Below are 16,234 nucleotides of genomic sequence, written 5' to 3'. Positions count from 1 at the left end.
TGATCTCAATTATTGTAGCAAAATTCAAAATAAATAAAATATAATAAATTCATTAAAAAAAAAGAATTTATCATTCTACGACCAATCATTTACAATTTTTTTTATTAGTAAGAATTTGAAATAAGTTAGAAAAAAACAAACTGTACAAGTTATAAAATTCACAATACAGTTTGAATTCTCATGTCAAATATCACATAAAAGGAAATAAAAACACACTGAGTTCAGTGTTAACAGTTTTTTTATTTTCATTAGCACTTTTATCTAACTTATATTTATTTTCAGGTGAGCAAGATTTAAAATATAGAACACAATATTCTAACATAAATGGAATAAATATCTTGTTCGTCTGAAGATGATGAATATAAGTTGAAAGTGTTAGTGAAAATAAAAAAAAACATAATGCCGCACTTAGTATGTTTTTTCTTTCTTTTATTACAAAATTTAACAATACTTTACCAAAACCAAAAACAAATAGTATGTACTGTACAAAACTTCCAGACACTTGAAACCTAAAATTAACTTAGAATTTGTCTTAAACTGTCTCCACAATATCCAACAAATACAAAAAATATACTATTTACAAGATTCACAAAAAAAGGTCTAACTTGCCTAAACATCATCACTACAAAACTTCTGCTAGATCTAACTTAAAGTCTTTTGTTTTTTTCTAAACATTGTTCAATACTTAGCTTCAGTTTGTCAGTTCTCCATTCATCTCTCTTTTTATAGTGCTGGAAATGGTGATGTCACAGTGTTATGCCCACTCGTCCCTGTTTACAGAATTATAGTTAACAATGTGATTTATTTCTGGCAACTTTTTTCTGTGTGTCATTACCCCCACATAATGCTCTTCTTTTAATTATTTCTGTGTTTTTATAACAATTTGGTGTGGGAGATCATTCATTTAACTTCATTCAGAAGTCTCCCTATGATATGTCATTTCTGGGTTGATGATGCATTCGATTTGCCCTTGGCAGTTGTCTTGGTAAGGTGAATTTCATTTCACTTTAGAATGTTGTCCATGGAGGTGTGGTAGTTTATTGGATGTTTATCCTTAACAAAATAAAAGCCCCCAAACATAAATAATAAAAATGAACTAAAAATTATCTCCAAACAAAATAAAAAATGGGTCAAATCGACTCCTTACACAGCATGAAAAAGATTTGTTTGTGTTATAAATGCTTCAATCTTCAAATGTGGCCAGAATTAATGCAAGTCACCTCTTCCAGTTTTCATACAACTCACTATCCATATCTTCAGTTTCTCTATGACTAGACTTGAAAGTAATATTGTTAGTTACAAAATTTAAGTCAACAATTATTTGTACAAAAATCTTATGTTTCTATACAATTTATGGGTTTTCCACTATTTTAAAAAGTTTGTTTATTCTTCAAAGTATTGTTTATCTGCATTTTTTCACATTAAACATTTCAGCCAATATATTTTTGACTTTACAAATTTTGTCCTCAATTATGATTTGTTATATGTTTGAACAGCATAGTTATTATTTCAATATTTTGTGATGAAAAAAAATAATTTACAGATCAGTATCTGTAGAGTATTTATTATCAGAAAATAAGTTACTGACAATTTATACTATAAAATAAATTAAGTCACATCTAATATGATTGTCATTGTATGAAGAAAATTACACTACAGTTTTATTATGTTTGCTTTTAAATCCTTTATTTAAAATATTTAGTTTTGTTAAAACTTCAGAATTCTAAAATGAAAACTAAAAGTAACTAAATTGTATAAGTTTGTTTCATTGATATTTTTTATTTTTAAATAAATATACTGAAATTAATATTAATTAGAAATAATGATTTATTACCTAAACACATTACTTATAGTCTTGTATATTTCAGCTGTAATTATAATAATAATAATTAGTGTCATTTATTTAAATAGAATGATCAAATGAAAATAGAACTTGCGAGTAGTAGTGTGATGAGTTTGACAGTTTTGCAAGTTAGACTTTGTGAGACTTTGTGGTGCCAACTGTGCAACAAGAACAGTTGGTTCATGTTGTTGCCAAACTTATCCTGCTAACTTTTCACAAATTGTACTTTTGTTTGATCATCTTATATGTATATAAAATTGTTAAATGAATAGTTAATAAAATTTTAATAAATTTTTAATTATTTAACATTTGATAATAATTAAATTTAGTAATTTAGCCAACTGAGTATTTTATTTGAAATTAAAACAACAAAAATATGATTTTTATTTAATCCTTTTGTCTTTTATTATTATTTATGTTTATAAGATAGTTGTTTTTTCTTAAATTTTATTTTCATATAAAAGTATTTATTTTTTTTAATTACAAAATTAAAGAATTAATATTTAAATTATGTGCTTATTAATTAAAGCAACAATCAAGAGGTGTGATGGAAGAAAGGCTGGATGATGCAATTAATATACTTCGTAATCATGCAGAAGGCCCTGTGCTTCAAACTGTGCCTCCACCACCCTCAGTTGAAATAAATCCTGTGACTGGTCCTACAAATGGACTTTTAGGAGCTCAGGCATATCCTTCATCAGTTGCATTGAGTCCACTGGAAACACATGTGGTTAGTTAAGAAATAATTTTGAAAAGTTTTGTTATACAGTAAATAGAATATTTGATTTTAGTTCAAATTATTAACCTTGTCTAATTATTGCATTGAAAACTTAAATGCATTATTTTAATTTTTATTTTATTTGAAATTTAACAGTCGTAACAGATAATCACATGCACACAGAAATGTAAACTTCGTTTTTTGTGACGAAGGTTTTGACTTTTCTGAAATTTTTGATGTTTTGCAATAAAGTTGTGAAGTTTCATTTATTGCTTTTTTCTTTCCTTAAGCAAATGTCAGTACGGGAGATCTCATCCAAAACGCTTCGTTTTGCTTCTGCACTCCTTTCAAAATCTGGATCATTTGCTACATATGCAATTTGATCAATGATTTCAGTTATCGTTACCAAACTTTTACTAAGGAAATCTGTAGAGAAATTNTAATTCAAAATAACTTTTATATTTAGTTAAAAATGATTGTAAACTATTAATTATGTATACACAATTTCCTTTACACAGTGCTGAAAACATAATAGTTTTATGCAGAAAAACGACTGTTTCTGTAAAGATAAAATAACCTGACATTAAATAAATAAATAACTGCTAATTTCAGGAAGTCATCTTTTATTAATTAAAAGAGATGTTTTTGATCAAAATCTGATTATCATCAGCTTACAGTCATATATTTAACAAAATTAGTATTATAGTTACAATTTTGAATTTGAAACAAATGCAATATAACATGTGAAATAAAATAAATAATACAAATAAAATGAAAGTAAAATAATATCATAAACAAAACCTGTTCAGAATACTAATTTTGAATATGTTCTAATTTGTAATTTTTATGGTATATTATTTTAATCAAACATCCCGAAACCCTGCACTAATTAGTGGTAAGCAGCAGAGTAGTAAATTACTTTGTATTATTTAAAAATTAGCAGAGTTATAGCCTGATTATTTAGGTGATCGTTTGGTGATATACATATCCGGCAGGTTTTGAGATGTTTGTTATACTTATAATATACAGTAAGACCTAGCTTAACGTAGAGATGCGTTCCTAGATGACAAAGCGCTAAATGAAACAGTGTTAAATGAGGTTATTTTAACACTGTTTCACTGTTAAATGAGGTTATTTTAACAGAGTAAATAGGGATAGGGGAACATGTGACTTAACTTAAAATTAAAGTAAAATAAAAAATTTTACTTTAAATTTAAGTTATTTTTATATTAATTGGTATAATAATATATGTTAAATAACACAAACACACAGAAATGTATAATAATATATTAATTAGTTCATTTTTTATATATTAATAGTTCATTTTTTGTGATGAACATTCTGAGTTTTCTGAAATTCTTGTTTTTTGCAATAAAGTTGTGAAGTTTCATTTATTGCTTTTTTCTTTCCTTAAGCAAATGTCAGTAGCAGAAGATCATGTCAAAAACACCTCATTTTACTTTTGTATTCCTTTCAAAATCTGGATCATTTGCTACATATGCAATTTGATCAATGATTTCAGTTATCGTTACCAAACTTTTACTAAGGAAATCTGTAGAGAAATTCTTTAGGTTCTTCATTTTCAGAATCACTATTTTCCAGTTCTACATGGATTCCTTGTTCTCCCAGTTTTTGAAGGCCTTTGTTGATAAGCCTCTCACTAGAAACCTGCAGTAACTCCTCAATATCCTGTTCGTCTATATCTCTTAGTCCTGCTGTATCAATTTGGTTGAGTTTGATCAACCTAACTATACACCAATAGACTCTTCTCATTGAGAATTCTTGGATACCTTCAGCCATAACTTCTTCCACACTTCGTTTGTGCATTTATCAGTTAAATCTTGCCAAGTGAAGCCGATATTGCCTATGCATTCGTGATGTTATATTTTTTCCAAAACAAACATAGATTTAAAGAAAGTACGCCTTTTTACCAACTTTTCCTGATTGGTTCGTGTTCATAGATAATCATATTATGTACAAACCAATGAAATGCCGCGATAATTTAAATCGGCATAAATCTTGAGCTTTTTTTTAGGTTTCGAGCAGATGGCATTATATCAAATCAGTGTTAAGTGAGGTCTTACTGTATGTATGTATACCTAGTTGGGTTAAACATTAGCTGGCTGAGTGCCATTGTGGAGATGTACAGTACTTTGGCTGTGGGCATAGGAGTTGTCCCCAGTTGGTGCTGTGATTAACTGCATAAGGTTATATCTAAATTTAAATACACTGGAAGCAAAGGTTCACTCAGGGTCCAGGTGGTGCAACTGGCAAGCACACCTCATAGCAAGTGGAGGTTGCGGGTTCAAGCCCTACCCTGGGTCAGTTCATTTCTTCCAGATGGTTCTAAATAATTTGATAAAATTATTCAAATTATAATTATTAATTTAGTTAAGAGATGGCTCTTAATGTCTACCTGTAGTAGCATACTTCTTTGTATTTAATAAAACATTTAACACATTCTATCGGTGAGAATACTTTATTTAAAATGTTTTCAGCCTAATGGAATAGGTCATCCTCAGGTGAACTGGCATTCGAACGTATTTCAAAATTGTATTAAATGGAACTGTATTATTTCTTTGTATTTTTTAAAAATTAGCAGAGTTATAGCCCAATTATTTATGCAATTGTTTGGTGATATTATTTTAACACTGTTAAATATAAGGTTGTAAGCTTGACCAAAACATTTCTTTTAATTAATGAAAGTTGGCTTCCTGAAATTAGCAGTTATTTATTTATTTACAATGATGATGCCAAGTTTTATAGCCTTTTATGATAAATTGAAATTTAATTTTTTCTTGAGAATTTCTTATAACAGTTCTTAAACGGATATTGAAGTTAAATTCTTTAATATTCTATTACTTTTTGATATTGTCCTTTAGCTAGTATTAAAAAAAATTTTTAACTGAAACTTTCTAATAAGATTAGTTTTATTTATAGATTTCTTAACCAAATATAATTTGAGAACAAGTAACATAATCTATATTTTCAAAGTGTGTATAAGATAATATAGTACAAATATAACAGCCTTGTGTTTCTATCATGCAGAAAAAATATTTTTAAAGTTATTGTCCCTTATCTTTGTAACAAAACATTATTGAAAACTTTAAACATATTTTAATATTACATATCATCATTTGGAGGCTGTGTTTTAATAAGCATGACTAAAACAAATTTATATCTAATGCTGCTGTCTATGTTTTAATAATTATTTTATATATACATATTTTAGTTAATAATAATAATAAAAAATGGAAATTTAAAGTCATATGATCAAAAAGTATAAAATTATAAATAATATATTTGAAAAAAATTAGACTTTTATTTCAAACATAACATCTAAGTGATGATAACATTAAAATATGTTCAAAATTGATAACACTATTTCTTGTTATATAAAATGCTAATTACTCAAAATTTATTACTTTTTATCCATATGTTGTAATAATATAAAAAAGACTATTATTAGTATATATGCTTTATATTACTTACATAGAATTTGAAAATGTATGTTCTTATTGTTTTTTTTTTTTTTTAAATTATGCACTTACCAGTTTGTTTTATATTCAGCAGATATTGTAAGTTTGATATTTAAATACTCATCTTTAAAATGATGGGTATCTAATTAATTATTCAATATCTGTAAAAGTTTAGCTAGAAATTTTTCTTAACTGTATTCTATATTATATTTTTATGCAGATGGTTATAAGTTTAAAAAGTTTCTGGAACCATAATAAAACCTTTACATTACCTCTCTGAAATGATTTTGAAAACATAACATTTAACAGTATGCAGTTTAGAAAGTACTCTCATTCTATCCCTCCCCCCAGTTACACTGCCATTAACAGTTTATTGTATATGTAATTATACAAGTAGTGATTGAAAAAAAAAGAATGGTTGAGATAGAGCTTTCTAAACTATATAAGTGTCAAAGTTAGTATCAATATATATTTTCAAATGTTATCAGTATCAATAGATAAAAAAGTTTAATTGGAGAGACTATAAAACTAATTAGAAAGAAACTAGCAATTATTTATTGTGACATTGTCACAATGCTGGGATGCAATTTTTAATCATATTTTTAACTTATTTAATTTAAAATATATGCTTGCCATCTCAAATTAGTAGTGGCTTGCCCCTGTAGATCATAATTTTCCTTTAACAATAGAGTTATGCCAGTCATCTATCTAACATCTTTCAGGGAAAAATTTCTGAATTAAAATAACGTGACTTTCGGTTTGCATTGGAAGTTCATATATAGTTAATCAGGGCCTCCTCTCCCTAAGCTTTCTATAACTGGTCTCGTCTTTTTCCTATCTAACTCTGTTCTGAAGATTAAGAAATGACAGGTGGGTGGACAACAGTGGGAATTTATAGGTCTAGAATTTTTTCAAATTGTAGCCCAATAAGTAAGACACTGTAACAAGATACAAAAAATTTATTTTTAAACAAATATGTATATACTGTATTATATTCAGAGGAAGTACACACTAATTTTAATATTGTGAATAGTTTCATATTGTAACTGAAATCTTTTAGGTTCCTGATGATCTGAATGAAAAAGTTCCATAATATCTTGACGTCACCTTTGCATTTCATCATTATCCAATTTGTTGTCATTTTCCTTGTCAGAATAAATAGTAATTTTGTACTTGCAATAGCTAAATTCTGCCACTTTATACTCACATCATGAGTAGCATCCACTTAGGAACTTCTGTACTTCTAACTTTTCTCATCTTTTCAGTCTTCATACATGTGTATGATAACTATTGGTCATCCAATATTTCCAATGTTGATGCACTTTGTCTTCAAATATTTTATTTACTGAAATGTCAGACACTGTAGAATTTTTATCATTCTAGAAGAAATAACAGCTAACAAAAAAATAACTTTTTTTCCCTTAAATCCACTACAAGCACATGATCAGTTCATTTGCATTCATCTAACCATTTTCTGTTTCATTTATTAGAAAACAAGTCTTTTGGAATTGTCTTCCATTTGAAAATAATTATTAACAGTTTTAATTTAGTGTTATCCATATAACATTCTAAAATGTTTATCAAATTTATTTTATTGTAACTAGTTGTTTCAATGGAGATATCCATACATTGCTCAATGGGCAGTTTAATGATGTAAGACCTTGGCCATGCTTATGATTTGTTTCTAAGAAAGTTTCTTCTGTATAATGTTGCTTTTGCAAAAGCCAACAATGCTCTACATTTGTTTCCTCATAAATAATAGTGTTTTATAATCTACTATGAATCTAAAACTTTAATTTTTCTTTTTCACAAGTAAAGCTAAATGCACTTCACAGAGATTTAATGTTGATAATACAATTTATATGTTCACTGACACATGTTAGAAAGTCAATAATTCAACTATAGTTTTGTGGAGGCTGAATTATATAAAAAAAGCTTCTATGAAGCTTTTAGAAAAAGAGTAAATTAAAACTCTACATGAGATCAATTAGAATTTATTCCATCTTTAGAAAGCATATAGGAATGTATAACAATATTGATTAAAGCATGGATTGACAAACACAGATGAAGAGGAGAAGACTGAAACCTGTAAATAGACATCCACAACTGCCGTAAATAATTGGGCTATAATTAGGAAATACAGTGGTGCCTCATATAACATACGCCTTGAATAATGGATGCTGCAAACAACGGACTTTCTGTTTGGCTGTTACATGACTCGAGCAATGGACTGGCAAATAAATTCACTATCTATCACACCGGAACTACTACACGTTTTGTTTTCGAACCTTCTGGGTTCGAAAACGTTTGTTTTCCGATCTTTTGCATGATCACACCGTAATTGGTTCAGGTGTGTCGATTTTTTGCAATGGACTGGCTGTGAACAACGGTCTTTCTGCAAACAAGTACGAATGATGTTTCCACTCTTTTGCTGTTGCTAATGACAATCTGCTATTTTTATAATATATTAGAATTATTAGTATATCTGAAGTACAGAGCTCCCGTTGGGATTCAGCTTGCTCCCTTGTTTATTACGTACATCACCTCAGTGCAGGGTATTTACATTTATTCAAGTGTTGTGCAAATCAAGGCTTCTAAAAAAACAGAAAGGTGATTTCAATTGAAACAAAGCAAGAAATCATCAGAAGGAGTGAAAGTTGACAAAAACTTCCTTGTCAAATGGGGAGAGGTTCAGGAGTTTACCAACACTCATTATCCAAACACAGTTGAGGCCAACAGGATCAATGATCTCTACAATGACACTCTTGCCTGTCATTTCCGACAAGTGTTGAAGAAGAGAGAACAGACCACCTTGGACATGTTTTTCAAGAAGCCAGCTGCCAAAAAACAGAATGGGACAAGAGGAGATGACCCTGCAAGCACCGGTAGCCTCTCCTGAATCTGACTTTGATTAAAAAACAATAAAAAGAGACCTGCTGCAATGTGTAAAAAGTCTGTATCTCTATGAATGTGTGAAGAAAGTGTTCCTCCACCTCTTTCTCACAACATCTGACTACCCAGCATAATTGGTGACTGCGCCATTTTAATTTTTTTTATGGTACAGTACGGTTATTTTATGCTGTGGAACAAATTATATGTTTTAACATGTATTTCTATGGAAAAATGCGTTTCGTATAACAGACTTTTCACTTAACGGACGTGCACCTGGAATGGATTAAGTACGTTATACGAGGCATCACTGTAATTATTTTGAATTACAAATGAATTTGACATTAGAGGGAAGTGTTAGGCAACATTTCGTATTAAAATTAATGATTATAATATTTAATTAAATTGGCCTGAAGCAGGGCTCTAACCTGCAACTTTTGCTTACTGTGCTAATGCGTTACCAGTTACTCTACCAGGACCTCTGGTCTGATCATCTCCTCTTCCAGTATATAAAAGCTTAAGATATAACCATTGTCGTTTATTAGTGCCAACTGAGAACACAATTGTGCCCTCGTCCAGAAACATTCACTCAAGGCACTCAGTCAGCCATTGCATACCCAGCAAGTCATAGATACACAAATATAAACACCAACTGAAACCCAATGTATAGCAAATAGACATTCATAACTGCCATAAATAATTGGCTATAATTATTTACATGTTTATATCTGTATACTTGTAAATTCCTTTGATGATGATGGAAAATTTTGTAATGATAGATGAATATATCTGCATCACAGAAAAATTTTACATTTTCTAAAGATATGCATAGTGACTTTATTTTATACAAATGAAAAATTGTTTTAAGAAATTCATAATAAATTGGAAGTTGCAAGATTGTGAAATTAGCTTGACCCATTTTATAGTCAGTTCCTTATTTCAAATTCAGTTTTTAACTGAAGATGCACAGGTTATCTGCAAAAAAATATGGTAAACTACCAGATGTGCCTGGCATTGTCTGGACAAAAAGTAAGAACAACAAACATTAAAATGAAAATCATATTAAGATTTTGGTTATTTTAGCCTATCATTGTCATTTTCATTATGAAGTGTTAAATTATAATGAGAAAAAAGAAAATGTAACCAAAGAATAAAATTGACAAAAATCTACTCTGAAAAAGAAAATTAATCTTTTTTTAAAATATATCAAAAGTGAAAACAAAACATTGAATGTATGTTATTGTGATATTATCACAATAATAGCAACAACCCAACCACCCTTATGCTCAAGGGAACTTTTGTTCCCACTAAGACACTGCAATAATAATTCAACTAATGTTGATTAAGCATTCTCTGTTTTTTTTTTTCCTGTATATATGGACATTACATATGTAATTTTAGTTCTTAATGTAAATCCTATTATTTATTTACTCCTGTGCAGAACTTAACGAAATTAAATATATGGTTTAATAAATGGACCCGGTGCTCATGGATCTCTTGCTTTTCACCTTTCTTCCCTTCCTTTTTCCTCCTCCTTTTTCCCTTCCCTTCCCACTGGGTGCAGCTGATCAGCCTTCCCTTTGATAGATAAATAGATATCGTCACAATACTAGGTTGCAACTTTTAATTAGCTCCTAATTTAAAAATATTACATGACTTCCATTCTAGATTGGAAGTTCATATATAGTTAATTGACACTTCTAGCTGCTAACCTTTTCATATCTGGCCTTGGTTTTCATTTATCTAACTGTGTTCTTGAGATTGACAAAGGCCAGATGAATGGATGGCAGTGGGAATGTATAGGTCAGCAATCTGAAAATTGCAACACAATGAACAATCAGATTTTTAGGCAAATGGACCAAAGATTAACAATTCATGTACCTCTGAGTACATTAATTGTGCTTACTAAGAATGCTATACTTAAATGTTGGTCAGGTAGACAGAATTGATGTTTTTCAACAGAAAATAGTCTTTGATTTCTGTAGCATGAGAAGATAATTCAAGACATTCAAATTTTGCCTAATGTTAATTTTGTTGTACTGTATCATTCACAGCCAAATGTGAAATGGTAATCAGTTAATGAATCAAATTTTTCAAAAAATGGAGCAAATATTTAAACTTTGCACCTTGAAATCCCCTAAGAGAATATTTTGTACTTGATGGTAACTTCATTTTACGTAATTTTCCTATTTGAATGTCATCATCCTACTAGTCAGATAGAAAGGCAGCCTGATGTGGCAGAGGTTGAAATCAATTCAATCAAAAATAGTCATAGACTTTCTTCTGGATAAGAGGCTGGTTCCTGAAAAGTTTCTTTGCATTTGCTTAAACAGTATCAAAACATATAAAAAAAAACAAACTAACAAACTTTCTTCTTAATGTATATTAGATTACTTTATTTATCTATCAGTAAATTATGGTAAATATAGGGTAAATTGAATAAATGCCAATCTGCCACATTATTGGACTATAATAAGGCTAATTTAATAAATTGGGTTTTTGGATTTATTGTTTATATATTGAATAAAAATTATATTTTCTGTGGGTGTTAATTTAATGGTACACTCAAGTATAAAAGTACCAGTTTGTTAAGACTGGTATTATGACACTATTAGCAGGCAACCAGTCATCAAAAAGAAAAACTTAATTTAGAATTAAAAATTGAAATTTAATGTATATCAAAAGGTACTCATAGTCTGGACTAGGTGAAATGTATTCACACTAACTACAAAAAAATGAATTACAAAATTTCTTTGTATACCACATTTAAGGTGGTAAATCCAATATAACCAAACTTTTCTTGGCCATGTCCTACTGGCTAACAATTCAGTGAACCTGACATTGAATTGTTACAAAATTTTGATGATGCTAAAAATTTCTTATTAACAAAATAATGGAAAATTTCAAAAAAATGTGGACCCCAATATCTCTGAAACATTGGATCCAAAAACAAAAAGCTTATTGCACATCTGCAGACCCACTTTTATCTATTGACACCTAATTTGTTCAAGTTTGCCAAGAAATTTAGGAAGAGTTTGGGAAACAAACTCTCATTAGCATTTTATATGTATAGATTAAAATAATTTTTCATTCTACAAACATGTTCTTATATATCTTAAATTTAAGTATAATTTTAGTACACTAATCTCTAAATATTATCCTTGTTTGGTATAAATAATAATAATTTGTTATTCTTACATGTTACTTTACTTTTGTAATGTATTTTAAATAATAATAATAATTTTATGCTTTTATGTAACTGTTCATAATAGCATATATTTATATTAAATCTTCAAACTATAGTCTTTTTAATTTTGTAATAAATTTGTAATTGGATTAAAATAAATTGTAAATTGAAATTGTTCTAAATGCCTTTCTAAGACTATAATTTGTTTAATAGTTTGAACAAAGTTTAAAAAAAATGTTCCATTTTTACCTGAAGAAGATAAATTGATTTATTAAAAATGCCTGTAATACTTTCTAATTTCTACTTTTATATTTGTGTTTACTATTAAATTAACACCTGTTGACAGTGTTTTTCCCTATCTTATTTAGAAATTTTGATTTATGTTTTCACTATATATTATAGACTATAATTTACATGTTTATTTCATATTATTTAGCTTTTAACTTTAATAACTTTAATTAATACTTCTATTATGTTTAATTGTATAAATACTAATATTTATTTAATTATAATATTTATACAATTACATTAAATATTGCTTAAAATTCTTTAGTGGAAAACTTTGTCAAAAAATTTTTTAAAACCAATATTGAAGATATTAAAAATACTAGAGATATAACCAATACCAGTATATCAAATGTTGGAAATGTTCCTGATATATCAGTTGATTTTACAAACTGATACTTTAATTTTTTAATACATCCTTTGCATTTTTTTTTTTTTGCCATGATAGTTATCAAAAATGTCAATAGACACAACTCATGCTGTAAAACAAACCCATTGTAAACAATGTGTTTTTTCTGCATTTGATTTGATGGCCGTATGACATAAAACTATATGTAACTAGTTGTTGTAACTTATAGCAAGCAACAACTTGATATGGAGCCCTGTTTTGTGGGAGATGAGATACATTCATTTCAGATCCATGTACCTAATTATAATTTCTGGCAGTGGCACAATCTGCCATTATTTTAGGAGCATGTTTTTTTGCCATCTTTACATTCTAGTGTAAGAATAAAAAATATATATATAATAAAATAAATTAAATTAGTAAATTAAAACAAAATTATTGATATTTTAACAAATTGCTTTCTATGTGTAAAAAAATTGAAATGAATAACTACTGAGGTACCACAGCTACATTCTGGTGCACATGATCTGGCATATGAAAAGAAGTTGGAAATTCAAAACTTTATCCTGATGATTGAGCATTCCCATGTCCCGCATATTTTTTATACCATAGCGACATTGTTTTGTCACAAAATTCCGAATTATGTCAATAAATTGGTTTAAGATTTTTCTATATATTTATATCTCTTTCCTGCTGATCAGAATGCTGTAATTTGACTGTTTTTTTTAAAATCTAAAGTTTTTTCATGAGGCATATTTGAAAAAAAAATGAACACTGTTAGAAAAGCAAGAAGATTGTGACGTCACTTTTTATACTCAAATTTTTAAAGTATGTATATTTTTGCATCATTGATATTCATCATTTTTTTTTATATTTAAACTCTTAGGTTTTGTTTTCTTTGGATAGAATAGTATGTATTTGACTTTTTCTAAGATGACATTATAATTTAACAAAAACAGCAATATGCTACAAATTATATGAATTGAAGAAGTATATACTACATTTACACTGCAGTATAGCTTTAGGTGATAAAGAAGTAACTGCTTGTGAGCAAACTTGCAAGTGTAACAAGATCCATTGGTTCTCAATGAAACTTTATGCTTTTATGTAACTGTTCATAATAGCATATATTTATATTAAATCTTCAAACTATAGTCTTTTTAATTTTGTAATAAATTTGTAATTGGATTAAAATAAATTGTAAATTGAAATTGTTCTAAATGCCTTTCTAAGACTATAATTTGTTTAATAGTTTGAACAAAGTTTAAAAAAAATGTTCCATTTTTACCTGAAGAAGATAAATTGATTTATCAAAAATGCCTGTAATACTTTCTAATTTCTACTTTTATATTTGTGTTTACTATTAAATTAACACCTGTTGACAGTGTTTTTCCCTATCTTATTTAGAAATTTTGATTTATGTTTCCACTATATATTATAGACTATAATTTACATGTTTATTTCATATTATTTAGCTTTTAACTTTAATAACTTTAATTAATACTTCTATTATGTTTAATTGTATAAATACTAATATTTATTTAATTATAATATTTATACAATTACATTAAATATTGCTTAAAATTCTTTAGTGGAAAACTTTGTCAAAAAATTTTTTAAAACCAATATTGAAGATATTAAAAATACTAGAGATATAACCAATACCAGTATATCAAATGTTGGAAATGTTCCTGATATATCAGTTGATTTTACAAACTGATACTTTAATTTTTTAATACATCCTTTGCATTTTTTTTTTTTTTGCCATGATAGTTATCAAAAATGTCAATAGACACAACTCATGCTGTAAAACAAACCCATTGTAAACAATGTGTTTTTTCTGCATTTGATTTGATGGCCGTATGACATAAAACTATATGTAACTAGTTGTTGTAACTTATAGCAAGCAACAACTTGATATGGAGCCCTGTTTTGTGGGAGATGAGATACATTCATTTCAGATCCATGTACCTAATTATAATTTCTGGCAGTGGCACAATCTGCCATTATTTTAGGAGCATGTTTTTTGCCCATCTTTACATTCTAGTGTAAGAATAAAAAATATATATATAATAAAATAAATTAAATTAGTAAATTAAAACAAAATTATTGATATTTTAACAAATTGCTTTCTATGTGTAAAAAAATTGAAATGAATAACTACTGAGGTACCACAGCTACATTCTGGTGCACATGATCTGGCATATGAAAAGAAGTTGGAAATTCAAAACTTTATCCTGATGATTGAGCATTCCCATGTCCCGCATATTTTTTATACCATAGCGACATTGTTTTGTCACAAAATTCCGAATTATGTCAATAAATTGGTTTAAGATTTTTCTATATATTTATAACTCTTTCCTGCTGATCAGAATGCTGTAATTTGACTGTTTTTTTTTAAATCTAAAGTTTTTTCATGAGGCATATTTGAAAAAAAATGAACATTGTTAGAAAAGCAAGAAGATTGTGATGTCACTTTTTATACTCGAATTTTTAAAGTGTGTATATTTTTGCATCATTGATATTCATCGCTTTTTTTTATATTTAAACTCTTAGGTTTTGTTTTCTTTGGATAGAATAGTATGTATTTGACTTTTTCTAAGATGACATTATAATTTAACAAAAACAACAATATGCTACAAATTATATGAATTGAAGAAGTATATACTACATTTACACTGCAGTATAGCTTTAGGTGATAAAGAAGTAACTGCTTGTGAGCAAACCTGCAAGTGTAACAAGATCCATTGGTTCTCAATGAAACAAAAAATTATAATAATGAATAGTATAGTTAATTAGGAAAATGAATTTAACAAATTTATAAGTTTGGGAACTTAAAACAATGCAAAATATCATTTGGTTTTAACTAGAATAATTAAATTAAAAATTAAATAAAATGTTATTTTTTGGAAATCTGTGGTATTAAAATTGTAAATATAGATAAGTTTTTTTAATATACATATGATGAATTTTATTATTTGATTTTCTCATATAGTCAGTCATAAAATTGAGAGTTATGAGACAAACACCTTTATACAAACTGTGGCAAATTCTATATAGATTTAATGATTATTATTGCACATACATTGTTTCATTAGAGTATCAGTTCAGTGAAATGAAGTCTTTAATTTTTTCTTCTTATATGTTCCTCAAGTTCTATCCATTCCTGATTTATAAATCTGATTTGATCCACTTGCTTCCTTGACTTAATATCAGTAATTTGGAGATTATCTTGGATGATTTTTTTTTCACTTGTTTAAACCATTTCTTCCACATTCTTTCAAATGATATTTTATATTTGCAAATCCCAATTTTGAGCTCTCATATATTTATTTCTGATTCTATATAGACAAACTCTTCTAAGCTTTGTTTTTAAAAACTTCCTTCATCTCTATGCAACATTCTCTTTTCCCTGCTGATGATTGATTATTCATATTTCTGAAGCAAATGTTAGAATATGAATGAAGTATTTTTTTTTTTGTAGAAG

The 16,234-nt window shown here is 27.8% G+C and overlaps 1 protein-coding gene across 1 annotated transcript in view; it reads left to right on the top strand.

The window, feature by feature from the left end:
- The window catches only part of LOC111613818 (transcription factor 4-like), a 254,159-nt gene that overhangs the window by 162,147 nt on the left and 75,778 nt on the right, over positions 1-16,234 (top strand). The window contains exon 10 of the mRNA XM_023355168.1: positions 2,373-2,573. Coding sequence (XP_023210936.1) covers positions 2,373-2,573 — 201 coding nt within the window. The remainder of the gene's footprint in view (positions 1-2,372; positions 2,574-16,234) is intronic.

This window comes from Centruroides sculpturatus, unplaced genomic scaffold, assembly GCF_000671375.1.
Source record: "Centruroides sculpturatus isolate CEXI.00-Female unplaced genomic scaffold, Cexi_2.0 scaffold572, whole genome shotgun sequence".
NCBI lineage: Eukaryota > Metazoa > Arthropoda > Arachnida > Scorpiones > Buthidae > Centruroides > Centruroides sculpturatus.
The sequence above is the reverse complement of the archived record's forward strand: the minus strand, read 5'-3'. Positions and strand labels throughout refer to the sequence as shown.